This window comes from Cygnus atratus, chromosome 1 (assembly GCF_013377495.2).
Source record: "Cygnus atratus isolate AKBS03 ecotype Queensland, Australia chromosome 1, CAtr_DNAZoo_HiC_assembly, whole genome shotgun sequence".
NCBI lineage: Eukaryota > Metazoa > Chordata > Aves > Anseriformes > Anatidae > Cygnus > Cygnus atratus.
In genome coordinates, this window is record NC_066362.1 from 154,645,005 (window position 1) to 154,663,741 (window position 18,737).

At 41.3% G+C, this 18,737-nt stretch overlaps 1 protein-coding gene across 1 annotated transcript in view; it reads right to left on the reverse strand.

The window, feature by feature from the left end:
- Positions 1–247: 247 nt before the first annotated feature.
- GPC6 (glypican 6) overlaps positions 248–18,737 on the reverse strand; it is an 805,110-nt gene continuing 786,620 nt past the window's right edge. Inside the window, exons 7-9 of the mRNA XM_050712844.1 lie at positions 11,071–11,207; positions 910–1,085; positions 248–450 (exon numbers count right to left, since the gene is read on the reverse strand). Coding sequence (XP_050568801.1) covers positions 248–450; positions 910–1,085; positions 11,071–11,207 — 516 coding nt within the window. The remainder of the gene's footprint in view (positions 451–909; positions 1,086–11,070; positions 11,208–18,737) is intronic.

The window sequence follows — 18,737 nt, forward strand, 5'->3', positions numbered from 1 at the left end:
GATCTGAGAAAGAATTCTCTCAAGATTGGACATTGTCTTCAGAGATATCTGCAAAAAACAGGAAGCAGTTCAGTCTGGCACCTGGTACTCTTTGGGAAAACAAAAAGGGAAGCAGGTTGCAGTACTGCTCTCTTCTCATAGAAAACTGCAAGTGTTTGTGGCATGGTCCATCGTCCAAGAGTGTAAGAAAAGAAGGAAGTTGGCTGTTTCTGTAGCTAAAACACAGTTTCTCCGACCAGATCCAGGATTATCTCCATTGTCTCTGCAGTACGAGGCTGATGAAGACGATAAGCAACATCTGCAGTGACCGGCCAGGCTGCGTGGCTGAAGCCTCCACCTCCCTTCTGTCGGAGTCAACAGGCGGTGCTTCGGTTGTGATGAAATCGAACTCGGTGGGACAGATGTCGTCCGTACAGCCGCTTCCACTGCCGGAGCCGCTGGTCTCATCACCTGGTGCAAAGGAATGAGAAAAACAGGGTGAGGGCCCTGGGTTAAAGCTGTTGTCCCTTTCTTTGTTCCTGTCCCACCTGGTGCCCTGGTGGGGTTGAACATCATGGGAAAGCATTTGGGGTAGTAACTTTCATTCAATAAAGCATCTGAATGAAAGCTGCTGTTATTTAATTAGGTGTTGAAATGCCCTTCTGAAAAAGGAGTGGACTCCCCTAATGGAAATTAATGGAAATACAGCATAATGGAAAACCCTCAGTGTTTTGATGCACTTGATATGATGATAAACAAGAGAAGCAAAAGGAACAAATATGCAATTGGGATTTTGTGGAACAGAGTAAGACTTTTTTTATGTTGTCAGAAGCAGAGAGCACAAACACAAAGGAAAACCATTTAAATGGAAATGATTTATTAATGCATTTCAAAAATATGCTTATTTAATGACAGCTAATGGTTTCTTACTTGTATCCTGGAAGTTGACATCATTTCCATTATACGCATTCTTCAGTTTGTTAGTCATGACACGTAAAGCCATGATTTGTTGTCGAATGAAGGTGTCTGGCCTTGTGATGTCCACATCTACTTCTGGATTGTTGATTTGGTTGGTCAAGCCATCATTCATAATTTCAGGCAAGTATCTGTATGGTAGGGTGAATGATTAGTTTGAATGCAGTACATTGCAGAAATAGACTGAACAGTAAATGCTCTACAAAGCAATTTGACACCAATAATGATTACGCAGTTCTTTAACAGCTCCACTGAAACCATGTTAAAAATATGTTTTTAATTTTACAGACTCTAAAGGCTCTTTTAAGTATCCTGGCTGTGTGGAAAGCAGAAAGGATTTAAGCTCTCCAACCTCATAACTATTCACATACTCCCCAGCACGTGCACTGACTGTAATCTATGGAAGAGATTCACCATCCAGCAGTAAGTCACTGCACATCCTGCACTGATATGAACAGTTGTGCACTAAGTTAAGCATCCAGCCATGCATTCTTCTGTTTTTATTTCTTGGTGCTTAAAAATTATGAACTCCTTTGTTATATATAGTGTATTTGTTTTGAGATAGTTCAGAAGCCAATCTTGAGGCCTTATACCCTCCTTGATTAAAGGAGGTACTTAATTCATTTTCTTCTCCAGTCCTTCATCACATTCTTTTTTTTTGACCACAGTGAACTCCAGCACATCTGACATCCAGACCTATAAATGGTGGTATGAATTTACCAGACTCCAGTATTCTCTTTCATTCAGTCCTTATTCCTTACAAATGGGCTATGGTTGCAACTCCCACATATTTTGTGCATAACATATTTAAGGTATGGCATTTCCTATCCATCCACACATCTGAAATTTTTATTCAGGCTCCTAGCTTATCTTTTCTTGATTACTGCAGCATTCCCTTCTATGACCTTGGCAAATGCAGTCTTGTGCGGCTCACAGGGATCAAGAGTGTTTTTGCAGATCTCTCTCCTAGAAAATCAGCCTATTCCTCCAATCATTCTACAGTAAAAATCTCCATCATCTTTTGTTAACTATGCACACTTTGTCCCTTGCTGCTCTCTGTACTCATAGGTACTCCTTATAGGCATCTGCAAAGCTACCTTATTTCTGACTTTGAATTGCTGTTAAAAATTATCTGTGCCTTTTACAGCTGCTGGGCTGATAAAAGGCTGACATTATTCTCTGTGCTGGCATTGTATCCTGAGAAAATACTGTATCACTGCTTCCCTGTTCTCTCTTATCTGTCTTTTTTAATCTACTTTCTTTGTCTCATATTTAGGTTGCAAGGGATTTGGGGCAGATCTACCCTTTGCTCATGTTCATTATCAGGTTATGATGCATTTTGTAATTAGCCTACAAAACAGGCTATCCTACTGATGTCTGTAGAACTCCTCATGTGCGTGCATAGAACAATCTAGTCTACTAATGGCAAACTTTCATGATGTCTGGTACCAAATGTAGTTTTAAAAGTATTTTACTTCTCTCTTACTGGTGCCAACCTAATTCGCTATCTGTATTCAAATTTGGCTCTGGTGCCAGTGTTCTGTTTGTACGGGTCTGGGAAATAAATATATTCCTTAAAAAAAAATTGAAAGTATGGAAGAAGAAAGGACTTTCTACTGAAGTCATGGTTAAGCAAAAATCAGTTTTGTATTGCTTCTGGAGATTCACAGAATGATGACTGCTTTGCTGAGCCAGGGAAGGGTTCAGTCTCATCATAATAGGTGCTTGCTTCACAAGATGAGACTCATTTGTCATCAGTGGCCTCTGAAAGCCTACATGAGAATAATCCCAGGGGAGTGTGAACACAGAAGAACGAAACATGACTGCCAAAAACACCCAGCCTCAAACTGCATTTCTTGATGTTTCACTGGTACCATAACAAGAAATAACAGTGCTATAGGGATCCCATCCAGACTCTTGTGGTACAGTCTAAACTACATTGAGAATACAGAGCTACCTCCCCTAGTACAAAGGACTGCAGACTGCAATGTTATGAATCAAATCACCAAAGATAGAAATTGGAAATAATTTTGCAGAGCTGCTTGGAGGCAGCAAGATGGAGACCTTGGCATGCAGGAAAGCTCTGAGCTGCAAAGGAACAGCACCTCCATCTGTCACACGTCTCTACAAATGAAATGGCTGCTGTAGACAAATTACTCAGCCTTGAAGTAAATCAGTGACTTCAAGGTGCAGTTGATTAAAAAAAGTAAGAGTATAAGCATTGCCCTACTGGTTTGGAGAAGATGTTGATCTTGCCCAGTATCTTGCCCATAACAAAGGCCATAGCTATTAGCAGATAAAAGTGATCTTAAATCTCTGAGCATTTGTGTGGATTGCTTTCCTTTTTTATGAAGAGTTAGCTGCTCTTTATAGCAAACCATCCATGAGAAGCTATGGCTAGCTGTGAACTGCAGTTCACAGGCTTTCTTTGACTGATTTATGTTTGATTTCCTCTTGTCTTATTGTCAATAATAAAAGAAGAATGTAGTGACTTCTTAAGTAAGCTTTCTATATGGAGAGAATATGAGCTAGTTTGGAGACTTAATGTGGTTAGAGAGTGCTCTGGTGTTTGCTTTTTATTGAGGTTCATATTCTGTGATCAGTGTGGGTCAGATGTCCTTCTGAAGATTATCTAACTTTAAATGTGCCAGTTCTTTCAGTTATAGAAAGTGATTTCAATCTGTCACCCCCTGCCAGTATCTGCATCAGGATCTGATGATCCCCAAAACATTCCTGGCATGGAGGAACTACAATCGCTTTCAAAGGAAAAACTGCAACAAATGATATAAAAAGGAGACATTTTAAAACTTATTTGAAAATATGGATGGTTTTATATGAAGTGTTGGGGATGCAGAACCAACAGCTGCATTACAGTAGATCTGTAAGAGAAAACGTTTCTAAAAAGGGAAAATATAAGATGTGATGGAAAGCTTTGTTTCAACATAAACTGGGCTTGACTATTCCACGTCTGATTATCAAATAAGGCATGCAAATCTACACTTTACTACCTAAATCTGTTTTTAGGTAAGATGAGTGTTAACACATTTCTATAGGGAGCATCACACAGATCAATTCATCAAGCTTTAAGCAAATTCATCAAAACTCAGGCATTTAAAAATCATATCAGCATGGCTCAGAGAAGTTTTCACATTAAGAACATGAAACTGTGAGCCAGCATGAATAATGCAGACATCTAATTTTGGCACAGATGTCCCTAGATTTCTGGTATGGTATGTGGTGGGGAAAGATGGGAGCCAACAAGTTCAGCTAGCCTCCAAGATGTGCTCTCCAGGTTGGTTCACCTCTCATGAGAATGGTGTGGTGCACCTTAACCTAGATGGGCAAGTTAGTCATACTGAATGTGGATCGCAAGAAATCCATTACCATCTCATCACCCAAAAGTTAGGTGGATACTTAAAATCACAGGCAAATGAACCTCTTGGCATTAACGACAGAAAAAAAAAAAAGGGTTAGGCTGAGAACTCATCTTTAGGTTTCTGTAGGTATCAAAACTTATGTCTACATACACGTGTGTGAATATGAGCAGAGTACCACTCTCGCCAGATCTGGTCATCATGAGGTCATAAAAAATAGAATCATAGAATCACAGAATCACAGAATCATTAAGGTTGGAAAAGATCTCCAAGATTATCTGGTCCAACCATCCCCCTACCACCAATGTCACCCACTAAACCATGTCCCTAAGCACCAGGTCCAACTGTTCCTTGAACACCTCCAGGGACAGAGATGCCACCACTTCCCTGGGCAACCTGTTCCAATGCCTGACTAACAATCCAGCCAACATTAGCCAGAGGCATATTCACCAGTGGTGTGGGGAGAGGTGTTGGGGTCCTACATGTCTTTGGCCAGATGACTAGTTCATTAGATTTCATCTGCTGGGGTTTAGTTGCACAAACATAGACATCTGGTACAATTTCAGTTGCTCTTGGTTATTCCTCCTCTTCTCTGGTTACCAGCCCTGAAAGGTGAGGCTTTCCCATAGGTCCTGCATCATATCTATAGGCTTGATGGGGAGGTCTTGGATGTCTGGAGCATCTAACATGATATTAGGTGCCTTTCTTTAAGCAAGTGTGTTGTGTGTTGAGTGCTGAGTGTCACTTTATCTAAAAGGTGTCCCTTTTGGTGTCCTGCTATCACTCCAGTAGGGTTTGAATATCTCATAGGTCCAGTGTCTTATTTGCCAGCTTCATGAAGATATCTTCATGACAGCATCTCACATAGCAGTAGCTAAGAGTGTTTAGGCAGTTGCAACACTGACTGGATATTGGGTTTCTGTTCAGGCACCTTAACATGGGTGATTTTTTCAAATGCTCTAGCAGGTCTTGCCCAATCTCTGGCAGGTAGTGTCCCGTGTCATATCTGTGTACTCTAGCTTGGGCAACACATTTGACTCCTTATTGTCTGTAAGCTCACCCACAGGCATCTGTATTTAAATGTGTGAATTTACATGTCTGAATGTGAAGCTGAATTCTGCCTTCATTACTGAACTAGTTTACCTACTTCCTCAGGGGCAAAAAAAAAATAAATCAGAAAAGCTTATATTGAATGTAAATATCTTTGAATTGTTTTTCCTTCTTTAAAGGACTGCTACAGATATGGAAACATGCAGCCCCCGGTGTTTCTTGAGTGGCAGCCTCTGAGAAGCATCCCAGCACATGTTCTGACAGAAGCATTTTGATGTGTGCGAGGTAGGGTTAAGTTGCACTGAATTGGAAGTCTTGCCTTGGGACCACTTTTTGACAGAAGATTTGTTGCTGGCTGGGCAAAGTTGTTGCACACAGCTGCTTTTGCTGCAGTTCTGTAAGTGGAGACACCCCTGTGAATTTAAAGTTTTGTTGCTGCTTCTGCTCTCATTAATGATCTTTTTGTGTGCCTGGCCATTACAAGAGCTGTATGCCCATTATAAATGAAAAAAAAAAATACAAACCAAAATCATGCCAACCTGAATCTGTGTCTATTCTTTGCATTCTCCTAGCAAAAGAACAAATAAAAAACCCTCAAACCCAGCATTCTTAGTCCTCTGACTATAGAGAAGCTGAACAATGCTGTTTGTTTTCTGCTGTTTGCTCCTTGTTCAGCTATGTCAGGAGTTTAGTGTAATTTACATTGTTTTCTAAAATATTAATGCTTTGTGTTCTTCTTAGCCTTTCTGCAGTTCTTGCTTGTCTCAGCAGAGACAACAAAAATGTTTTTTGGCACACCATAGCCAAGCACCACAAAGCCTATTTAAAACCACACCCTCTCCCTCTCCCCCCTCCTTTAATATCAGTTTAATGTTCTAGGGTGTTTGCTTCCTTTTTACGTCTAAAAATGACTGACAAATCTTTCTGACCATTTACATAAAAGCTGTAGCTATCAAAAAACAAAACAAAACAAAACAATAAACTAAAATCCCAAAACAAAACCAAAACCACAACACACACACATACACACACAAAAAAAAATAAAAAAAGGAGGAACGTTCTGTTTTTTAAAAGACATCTGCCTTTAAGGGCAATGTTCTCCATATTTTGCCACCACGGCAGCTGCTTGCAGTAGAACTGGAGCATCCCACCCTGGCAGTACTGGAGTTTTTCCAGGTGAACTGTAGGCAATACAGCACAAAATCCAGCACAAGCCTACTCAGGCTGAGATGAGGGTAGGCAGTCACAGCTGGTCCAGAACGATAAGTGCAGTGGAAAACTAGCTTGTTTGGCTAACTAGATCACCTCATCTGAATCTGTTTGCTCAGGAGGTAACCCTCAAAGGATGTTTTCAGTATTTTAATAATTTCTTAACCATGTTGGAGCAAAGCTTGAGGAGCCAGAAGGAGGGAATTGTTCATCTGCCATTTTTTTATTTTAAAGAAGCCACAAAAATAAACTAGAGCCAGCAGTTAAGAATAGGCAGTTTTTGCACTTACCAAGAAGTGGTTTATTCACACTTCCACTGGTGGCACGAAATGGTTATCTTTGCCTACCTGGGTAAAGCACATTCTGCTCATTCTCTCTGCAAGCCTTGCTGGCCCGCAAGGAGTCACTTGCTCAGGGCAGGCACTGCTCTGGTCAGTGCTTCTTCCCAGCTGAGATTCACCAGGATCTCTGCAAGGGGAGTAGCTGCTTACCTACATGTAGCATGAGGAGAAAAATTCATGCTGGCTGAGACTTGGTCCCTGCTCATTTTGCTGAAATACCATTTAGTTTTGTATTTAACACTGAAAATTGCAGCATGCTTTTTTTTTTCTAAGAGTTCTTTTTAGCTTTTTTAGCTTTTATCTACGTGTTCTTGACATAAGTACCATCTCTCACGTAGCTTGGTTAAACCCAGTTGGCTGAGGGTGGTCGGAGCAATTTGATGCCCTTCTCCCAGCCATCAGAGTGGTTGCAGATTTGGGTAGTGTTCTCACTGCAGTAACAATCACTTGGATTATTCAAGGAATAATATCTGGGATTCGGTGTAGATCCTCCTAAAGCTTGAGTTCCTAAATTCCTGGGAAATTCCCTTAATTTCTGGAAAACATGTATTAGTGAAGAGGTTATCAGCTGTTGTTAAGGATTTATTTGCAGGTAGGAGAGGAGCTACATTTCTAAAGTTTGGTCTTAATGATGGTTTTAGGTTCTAAATGTGTTAAAAAAATCTGTCTCTGCATCTGGCAGAAGACACCGATTATTTAAATGTAAAATTATGTTCAATTTTTTTTAATGAATACAGATATGATGGGAATCTCTGCTTGGCATCTCTCTGAAAGGCACTTTGTCTGAAGTATCTTTTTTTTTTTTTAAATTGATTTTCCAAAAAAGAGATTCATCCACCTAATGAATGTTTTCCCATTTGCACAGCACCTGGTTTCTACCTGATGTGACCTGATTAAAATCTCTCTTCACAGAGGATCAGCAACATGCCAAGTGCACCCTTCCAGAACGCCATAATGGATCACTCTGTTACTCCATGATTATTTGTGAATTGGAAAACTTCATTTAGCCCCCGCTGGTGTCACTGCAAATTAATCATGGCAACAGTGCGATATCTGGGGACTGCAATAACCACAAGTGACCTTGGTGTAATGTCTCTCTCAGGAGGAAGCCGAGCTTTCATTCTGTGTGATCTCAGGTTTGAAACTTTTTTTTTTTTTTCCTGCAAAAGCAGCATTGGAGGGCGATGTGTAAAATGAAATATGAAGCATAACCTGTATCTGGCAATTCAGTTTCTAATTCTTTATACAGTCACAAGTCCTGACCAAAACCCAACAAAAATCTCCTTTCCCAGCAGTAACCACCAACATGTTTTCTTCTCATTTGTAGTACTACTATCTAGGGAAAACAGGAAGTGTTTAAATTTCTCCTTCCCTTCCCTTCCCTTCCCTTCCCTTCCCTTCCCTTCCCTTCCCTTCCCTTCCCTTCCCTTCCCTTCCCTTCCCTTCCCTTCCCTTCCCTTCCCTTCCCTTCCCTTCCCTTCCCTTCCCTTCCCTTCCCTTCCCTTCCCTTCCCTTCCCTTCCCTTCCCTTCCCTTCCCTTCCCTTCCCTTCCTTTTTTTTTTCTCATGAGCTGCTATCATATTCTCTGGAACTCAAAATGCAACTCTTTTTGTAGCACAAGGTTGCTTATAACAGACTACACAATGAACAAAAGTAGATATATGCACAGTGGCCAGATATTGCTACCCTTGTTCTTTCAAACTAGCGTTTGCTATCAGATGGTAGTCAATATGGTTATGGAAACATTTATGATTTTTCTTTACGCTGCAGTAAATATCTTTGTTCACCAGTCAGGAGGTGATTTTGCATATCAAGCTAATTACATTTTCAATATTATTTCATATACAGGCCATGACATCCTACGGTATCTCTCTGATTCATTACTATTCTCTCCACCTGAAGCATTTATTGAATTCTGTTATTAAGATTATGATTATGCATTTCCTTTGTGAATGCGTGCAAAATAGAAAACAAATAGAGGAGCTGTGGTTAGTTCTGCTGAGACTGTGCTTTCAGGTGATGCTGCGAAGCTATGGTTCCGCATCCACTGGAATGCCTGTGTTAAATTAATCAAGGAGATTATCAGCAGAGGATAGATTTTCTTAACAACTCCGGAACATTAATCTAATGAAAACAACCAGGTTTCCCATATGGTAAATTCTGCAAAAGGAGGATGAAAAGCTTAAAATGAACCTACAAAACTGTCCCCAAAGTTGGAGCTCTTGCTAGTTCCTTTAGCGCACAAGAGAGATGAAAAGTATTTGCTAGATGTGGTACAAACACTATCACTGTCTGTGGGAAGCAGGAGGGATATTAGCAGGTTGGTTTGACTGCTCTTTTGTAGAAAGAGCAGCATATATCTCTTATTAATGTGTGCGTCCTGATGTGACACATGGTTCCCAGCTGTGAGGCCTGGAAACTCTGTTTAACCACTGCAGCATGCCAGCCTGGGGTCATAGCTTACAAAGCACACCTATGAGAACAGATATTATAGAGGAAGGTAAAAACACATCTTTATTTCTCTCTTCACGCTGTTCCTTTGTGATGAATGTTGTAACAGCCAGACGCTCCTCTCAGGTGTCTTTGGCAGAGTCCCCAGGGGCTTTCCCTGGATCTGGGACAAAGGAATGGAGCAGCGACCTGTAAGAGCGCTCCTGCTTTTGGACAGATTTTTTCATGTGCATCTCAAGGTAGGTTCAATGGACTAGCAGCAGCCCATACAGCTCTCTGCTCTGGTCTGTAAAATGAATTATTCTGAGCATTATGCAGTAAGGCATAGTGAAAGGGCATATATTCACTGCAAGACCTCCCCCTGTAGTGTGTTTCTCATAAAACTGGCGAGGTAGTGGCGTGGGTGCCACCCGTCTTTGTATCTGTCCATCCACCCACCTACCCAGCCATCCATGCAAAATGATATTTAACAGGTTTGTGAGTTTTTGTTATGTTCTGTTATTTGCACTGAGTTTTTATATTTTATGTGTTTATCTCACTTTTATTTTTTCTTATTGGATTGTTTTTATTTTTTTTAATTTTTATTTATTTGTATTTAATTTGAATTATATATTCATTTGTATCATCGGGTAAAAGGAAGATAAAGAGGAAGAGGTGTTACTACTCTCTAGAAACAGCACTCACTGGACACTCAAACCCTTGAACTCCTCCTGTCTCCTCAAAGTCACAGGCTACTGCTGCAGACCCAAGACCAGACTGTCCCTATTATACTTCTTGAGTCAATCCTTCTCTCCCTTTCTCTGCAGGGTTAATCAGATCCTCTCCTTTGTCTGCTGATGAATTCACATTAGGACACTTGGAGACACCTGCTCATCAGCTAGCACCAGCCTGGCCAAAGCCAGAGACATGCAAACCTTGAAATTAAAACTCACAGAAGAGTCATCACATAAAAAAGGCAGATGTTATCAAAAACCTTTTTTATTCTTGGCTTGTCAGGGCTCTCCTACTGAGACTTTAAAGGCTTATCAAAAAGATGTTATCAAAAACCTAGTGTTTTTGATAAAGTAACATAAGGTCAAGCCTTCTGCACAAGATAACTTTGAGTATTATATTTATTCTCTGCTGGCTATTTTTTTCTCTTTTTCTTTTCTTTTTCCCCCTTTCTTCTCTCTCTCTCTCTTCCTTCCTTCCTTTCCTTTCCTTTCTTTCTTTTCTTTCTCTCTCTGACTCTCTCTCTCTCTTTTTTTTTTTTTTTTCCCCACAGCAAATAGCCCTAAGCTTTGCCAGCCAATAGCAAATAGAGCCAAAATTCCAATTTCTGCTTCATCCTAGTATGGTATCCCAAGAGTGCAATTGCTTCACAAGCTGTCAGTCCCAACACAGGGATACTAAATGGAGCTAAAGAGCTCTTTGAAATTTCAGTATAAATTATCTTTCTGGAGCTGAACCAGTGAACATTTTCTTTGTTCACATGCTGGCACTCTGTGCACATTTACAGTTACTCACACTCTAGCTTTAATGGCACCTTGACAATAGGTAATCTCAGCTGCAAACTACGTGTGAACAATTACTTGTTCTCCCCATTTCTATTTTGCTCTTACAAACAGCTTTGTAAAATTCCCTCCATTTTGTGATTGCTTCAGGCCTGATGGGGATTTGGACCTAGTCCGATGAGAAAGGGTCCACCTCACCTTGCCTTGGTATGGCCGTTCCAGCAGTCCTCCTCATTTAACGAACCGGCTGTCACTCGTTCGTTCTTGCAGATTGTGTAGGGGAATGTTGACCAGAACTTTTTAGAGAGCTTTAGTTTTTCTTTAATGTCTGTTACCTGATTAAGAGACAATGAAAAGGAAAACTGGTTAAAACACATCAGCCATATTAGCTATCATTGTAAATAATATGTTGTTTAATTCCATAATAAATGATGGTGGAGGTTAAAAGGACTGATGGTGCTAAAACCTAAACTCCTCGATTTATGAGCAAGGCACAGTGCCTTTGGGTTCGCGGAATACAAATAATCAAATTCACCTTTTTCCACAGGCAAGACATTAATAAAAAGCATGTTACATCTTGCTCTTTCTGTTCTCAATTTGTCTAAGGTTTTCTAAATATATATCTTTCTAAGAATTAATATGCCTCGCTGTCTGCTGAATGTCAATTCAGTTAAATAGTGTTCATCACATAAAATGTCTTGCCCACCAGCTCGGTCATGCCTTAAATAAATATTATACTTAGATCTATATGTGCAGGTTCTAAAAAAATGGTGCAGTGCTGGGCTGATGTTCAACTGATTTAAGACACAGAGGCTGAATACATTGTAGTACATTTGGATTTTGCTAACAGTGAGAGGTTTATGCATATATAGGCATGCAGAGACTATATCCGTCTTTGCTACTAGATAGAGACAAATATCTGTAGCTGGATACAGACTTCACATTCAAGAAATGCTGGGACAGTATCAGAACAGTTCCTTTATGTTATAAACTCCCTCTTGAACAATAATTTAATTTGGCATGATTCAGGCAGCAAGCAGGAACAAACTGAATTTCCAGCACCAACTTAATACATGCTCTGGCTGAAACGTTATCAGTTCTTGTTTTGCGTTTGGTTTACTAGAGTGGAAAAATCTACAAGAATAGATAGAGAACACAACAAAGGACAGACTACAAAGGATGAATGGTGCCACTGTTGTTCTTATGGAAACAGATGCATTTCACATTAAGTTGTAATAGGATTTAGGGGAGCTTGTTGAATAGCTTTCAAAGGAAATCACTGAGCTTTATTCTTTAAAAAAATGAGAAATAAAAGCCCTCCATTGTTCCATTCTGTTCTGAGATTGGCTTTTAGGTTGTTGAGGTACAATAATGTACTTGGCTATTTATCTCTTTTATCTTTTGTTCTGAAGACATGATAGCTCTCTGAGCAAATGGCCCACACTGCTTTGCAGTGCTTAAACCCTGTAGAATGTCACTTTATATGCCAGGAGATGGAAACATCCACGGATGTTATTTCAGAAGCACCACACACATTTTCATCCGTAAGAAATAAGTAGGACAGTATTTGCCTGCGTGAATTGCTGACAGTATTTCTTGCCATGATAGAAATCTTATAAATCTCCTCCATACCCTCTGCCAAGCCCTAGTTGCTGTGTTTTCATATCACAGACACCAGCAGCATTTGTAAGCCTTTAAAGTCTCAGTAGGAGAGCCCTGACAAGCCAAGAATAAAATTCCAGTTTACAGACTGTGAGCAGGCCTTCATCAGCAGTGGGGATGGTCTCGGGATGCCTGCCCTGCCTGATCTATTTGGTCCATGGGACCAGGGGTTTTGGGCAGCAGGCAGAGAGCAGCCCCTACTCTTCCACTTCTGTGCATGCTAAAGATAAAAACCCCAGTGTCACTGGTGGTACAGCTGAACAGCACATGCCACTTGGATAAACTGCCTGGGGTTCACAGAGAGCTATGTAAACTTCTGTTAGGCTGTGTAGTGGGTTTATGTGGCAAGGTTTTGGTAGCAGAGGGGGTCATAGGGGTGGCTTCTGTGAGAAGACTCCAGAAGCTGCCCCATGTTAGATAAGGGCCCCAGCGCTGACCAGAGCTGAGCCAACAAGCGATGTTGTTTGCACCTCTGTGAGAGCATATTTAAGAAAGCAGAAAAAAAAATGCTGCTACACACAGCAGCTGGGAGAGTGAGAGGAGTGAGGAACAGCCCTGCAGCCCCCAAGGTCAGTGCAGTCAGTGCAGCAGGAGGGCAGGAGGTGCTCCAGGCACACAGCAGCAGTTCCCCTGCGGCCTGTGGAGAGGCCCCTGGTGGAGCAGGCTGTCCCCCTGCAGCCCATGGGTCCCACATGGAGCAGATTTCCATGCTGCAGCCCGTGGAGGAGCCCCCGGTGGAGCAGGTGGATGTGGCCTGGAGGAGGCTGCGGCCCATGGAGAGCCCACGCTGGAACAGGGGTCTGGGGGGAGCTGCCGCCCACCCGTGGGGGACCCGTGCTGGAGCAGTTTGCTCCTGGGGGATGGACCCCGTGGTACGGAGCTGTGGGGGAGCAGTTCTTGAAGAGCTGCTGCCTGATGGGAAGCCCCCCCAGGCTCAGTTCGGGAAGGACGGCATCCCATGGGAGGGACCCCACGTGGAGCAGGGGCAAGGAGTGACTGAGAAGGAGCGGCTGAGGTGGAGCTCGGCCGCCCACCCAAGTAAAAACACCACAGGCCAGTAAATCAGATAGAGAAATCCCACTGAAACTGCTGGTAGTGTAGGGAAAAGGGCATGTAGGAAGGGTTTGTAGGTCCATCCGTATAATCTTGGGTAATAAGAGATGCAAGGCGACAGATTTTCTCATTTATTACCTCTCTTGGATAACCATTTACAAAAGCAAACTGATTGATATTGGAGGTGAGTAATTAGTTTTCAGAGCAGTAACTTCACTGCTATCTGGAAGTTATTTCAAGTTATTCAAACCTTGGATGTTAAGAGCTATATTCAGATTCTTACTGTAACCAAATTAGATCTGGCATTCTAGGACTACAGACTTCTATTCTGAACCACAAGTGAGTCAACACCCATTGGAAAGTGATTTTCCCCAGCTCCTGTAAGGGCTGTAATTTGGAGTACAAACCTCATATTTTCAGACAGTTCAATAAAAGATTAAGAGAGGTTCTCACTGTTCACAGGCTCTCTAGAAATATGCTCTGAGAATTAAAACAAGGACTTCCACTCCCCAATGACTTTCAAAGATATTAAATAATGTTTGTATGCTCTTTATGTGTACTGCATATAGACAACACATTATTAAATTTCCTAACAATATATATATATATATATATTTGCATTGTAGAAGTACATCTGGTAAAGAAAATCTTACTTTACCAACAGGTTTTGGTAAAAGACAGATGATTAAATCTCCCAAGTATCCCTGTGAGGTGTCATTCCCATTTTAGAGCCTGGGGAGAGGGAGACATTTACGTGACTCACAAAAGGCAGCAATAGCAAAAATGATTACAGCTTAGAGAGAGGTTACCATTTGCAGATCTCTCCAGATGACACTAGATGTCCAGGAGGGCAATGAGGCAATGACTTTGAAGTATTTCTAATGTAATTTTAAATGCAGAATAGAATTGGGTGCTGCAACACCTGCAATGATATGTAAAACTTTTGCCTGTGGGTTTCAGTACCTTCAGTTTTGGGATCTCCTCAAGCATAGCCTCAGAAAGTCTCTTATTAGTCCCCACAGTTACATGTGTCCCACTGTACATTGTTTTGATCACTGCCAGCATATAAAAAATAGGCAATAGATGTACAGTCCCTTGAAAATGAGGTAAAAGCCACTAAGGGTTCAGTTAACATCGCTTGCTTGTGATTTATGAAGTCAGACTACTGCATCCCCTAGTGATCTGTGGCCATGTAAATGATTCGTTGGTATTTCTCATGCTTTGAATTAAAGATTAACTTTCAAGCTTAGATTTCTGTGGAAACATTTAAACACAAGAAGTCTGCGATTTTTATGTTTTACATATTTCCTTCCCACTTTCTCTGGCAGAGATTTACTTGAATTAAGACAGCTGGACCTCCTTGGCCTCAGTTAGTGTGACTTTTCCTGGCTGTCTCCCTGATGCCGCCCTGCCATTATTTTGAATTATTCTTCAGTTACTTTGAAGGTACTAAATTTATTTTGAGTTGCAATACTTTCATAAGAAAAAAAGATATATCAAGAGCTGTGCAAAGAGTTACATTTTTTTTTCCTTTTTACCTGGGGATACATAGAAATGGATATTAAAATTGCCAGGCTTTTATCTACAATTGCTATCAGAAGGAAGATGTTACTCTATAGGTAAGAAAAGTTACACATTTGTATCATTCCCAAAGAGAAATTCATGTCCAGAGTCATGAAAATGGTATAGTTACACGCCCTACAATGAGAAATGCAGTTAATTTCTTACTCCTGCCACTGACTTTTTCTCTGATCAGGGCAGTCTTTTAAGCTGTACAATTCCTCAGCAGAACTTACCACCACCACCTATGAGCTCACTTCCAATCCTGCCAGCACAGGCTCAATTTTAAGCAGGTAAATAAAGCAGACCAACTTTTTTGTCTTCTTTACTCACCTTGGACTCCAGAGGAAGGAGGTGAGCTAAAAAGCAAGCCCATAGCAAACCCATCATTTTGGCGGTATCAGACCTTAGAATTCCTTGTTTTAGCTCAGGACATCTGGATAAATTGAAAAACTCACCAGGATAATTCAGAAATGCATCTAAAATATCATGCAAAACTAAAAGTGAAATGATAATTTTTCATAAAGCAGGAAAGATCCAAAAAAGACTGTTGCTTGTGAAGCCAGCAGCTAATTTCCCATAGAATCTGCTTTGTTTTAATTTCTGATGGAGACATACTTCCTCGGCAGGGGGAAAACGTGTCCAGAAGCAATGTGGGCCAAAAAGCAAATTTTAAAGGTGATGCCCCCAAATATATATATATTTAAAGTAATTTCTGTTATTTCTTCCTCCTTCCCCTACAGGAAGTCCATCTCAGAGTCCTTCCAGTTTATTACCCCCCCAACATAATCCCTACTCTTACAGATAGTCAGAGGAGTCTTACAAGAAGCAAAAACAGTGTTCAAAGATTCTGGAATTTTTTGTCCAGAACTGACCCTGGTTCAATGCAATAAATGAAATACAAGAATCTTGCTGATATTAAGCACATATGGTTATTAGCATTCTTTTTTCCTTCTTACTAACTCTTTTACATCACGCTTTTTTGGTTTATTCTGCAAGTTCTGGCAGATTTTCTTTTTGAAATGCAAGCAGGATATGCAGCTTGCCTTTCTGCTGATACCTTCTCCCTGGGGATGCTCAGAAACATCTCAATGCAAAATCTCGATGAAGGTTAAGCCTTTATGCCTTGGAAAGAAGTACAAATGTTTCTTGCTACTCACTGGACACTGCTTCTCTGATGGACTAGGGTGCCACTCTGTGTGGCACACTGTGGGCTGGCATGTGGCAACGCAGCCTCTCAGATGTTTCAAGTGGATGTTTCTGATGAGGCGCTGTGGCTTCACAGACTTGAATTCACAGACAACATTTAACTAATCCCTCTTCTTCATGCTATGTTATTTCCAGGTGAACAGCCAGAGTGCTTTCCGCTGCCTGCTGCTTGTTTTCCCCTAGACTTGTCTAACATCCCCAGCCAGCCACCCAGCACCCTTGCAGCCTTTATGAACAATGATGTGGAGCTTTTATAATGATGGGCAGCTTGATAACAGATTTATGGATATGCAGCTTGACAGCCTGAGCTGTGTGTGGGATTGTGAAGAACATACCTTTTGTCATGGACATGGCAGGGTAGCAAGAACAAGCAGATCATTATGATCTGATTTGTGTTATGCCGTACCAGCAGAAAACTGTCCAGGACTTTTATACATCGATCAGTATTTATGTCCATTAGGGATTTCATCTGAAAGCATTCTCAGACTAATGGCCAACAATTTGTTTAAAAGGACTCAGTCAGCAGGCTTAAAACACATATTATGTACTGTCTGCAACTGGTTGTTATGTTTATGTCTCTCGTACATGCGGGTGTGACGGTGCAAGAATTACCTGTCACAAGCAGATAAGTACAGGACAGCTGGATATCTTAATTGACACACGGTTTTCCTTGTAAACTGGGCTTAATTAAAAACAGTTAACTCAGACCCCTAAGTTTTAAGAGCTGTCCCTCAAGAAAGACACGTCTTCTGTATGTCCTTCGTTACATCTGCCAGCTTCCTATAGATGTCTCGGAGGCATAAGGCACTTATGTATAAAGGCAGTGGAACTAGGCTCCCTCAATCACACCTAGGTGCCTGAATTTAAAGAGGATCTCTCTCTCACAGGGTTTTTCAGGCACCTGCATTTCTCCATTGACTAGGCACAAGGAGATTAGGTGCATATTTTTGTCTGGAACAGCTCATTAAGCGCCCAAAGTTTCAATGCCCATTGGGTGCCTCAGCGAGGACGACCCACTTTGACTTGGAGCAAGCGAAGTGGAACGGATTTGCTCTATACGGAGATTATTTTTTTTCATACATTATGCATTTCCCCATTACCTCACAAAAGCAAATTGAAATTCAAGTAGCTGCTGAACCCTACACTTCATGGCAGTGATTTTTCAGAAGTGAAGCGGGTGGGGTCGGCAGGACCTGGAGATGGCAGTGTTGCTCAGCTTTCTGCTGCTGCCAGACCCTCCTGCTCCCTGCACGTTATTTTCCAGAGAGTGAGGCCGTGGATTGTTCCGCTGCGTATAAAACTGACAACCCTGTTATTTTATACTCGAAAGTGACAGGCTGTTATTTTAATGAGGTCTGCCAGTGCCAAGGTTAACCAAAGCTTTATTTCCCTACAAAATGTTAAGGCTGCGGTTCTAAAAAGGGGGCTGTGAAATTTTACGGTTATTGATACTTTCTCAGCACATACAAGTTCTGAGAATTTCGCCCAGGCCTTCTTGCGCAACAAACGCTGTTTTGTTTTTCTGCTTCTCCTTTTTTATAAATTTGACTTTGCGGCTTAAAATGATCCAGAGCTCTCCCAATAACTGCCTGCTCATGATTCATGTTTCTGCTTAGAAAAGCAGATGACAGCTCTTCTAATCAAGAACTAACGCTGAATCCCAGTTATAAAGCACAAATGGGCGCTTGGGTAATTTGTGAAATAAAACAAATGAGCTAGGCGACTTTCCAAAGCAAGACATTTCTCACCAGAGTATTTTAAAGTGAAATGAAAGAATTTTTTTTTTTGCCCTTATCTCTAAGGGCTACTCGCATCTTTGACAAGAAAAAGTTAAAGCCTTTAATAAAAGTAAGTGAAGAATTACCACTGGCCCTTCTGAATTCTCAGAATATCAGGCATATAACTTCAGACTGCTGGGGTGGAATCAGCTCCTGTTTGACTTCTTCTATGCTTATATCTCTACGTTCACAGTATAATCCACACCAACACAGGGACTGACTCAGTTGCCCCCACTTAAGTCTCTAGTACCTTCCAAGATGCTCAGGGTATCCCACCTAGCCTGCAGTGACCAGTGCAAGTCTCCTACAGGTTGTGAGATGTATGTGAATGCTCCGTGTGCTGCTTTGGATGTTTCATTCAGCTTTGATCTGGAACAGGTGTTTTAAAGCAATCCAGGTTGCCCATTGCATGTGTTTTAAGGAAAACAATTTACAGGTCTGCACAAACACTGATATGTGCTTGCAGAAATCTCTGTCATTTGTGGCCTGGTGATGTCTGTGCCACAACACCGTGTGTTTGCCAGCTCCAGGGTCATGTGCCATGGCCCAGACATGGACCGTCACCTCCCAGAGCTGATGGCCCTTTGCTCAAAAATAATATGA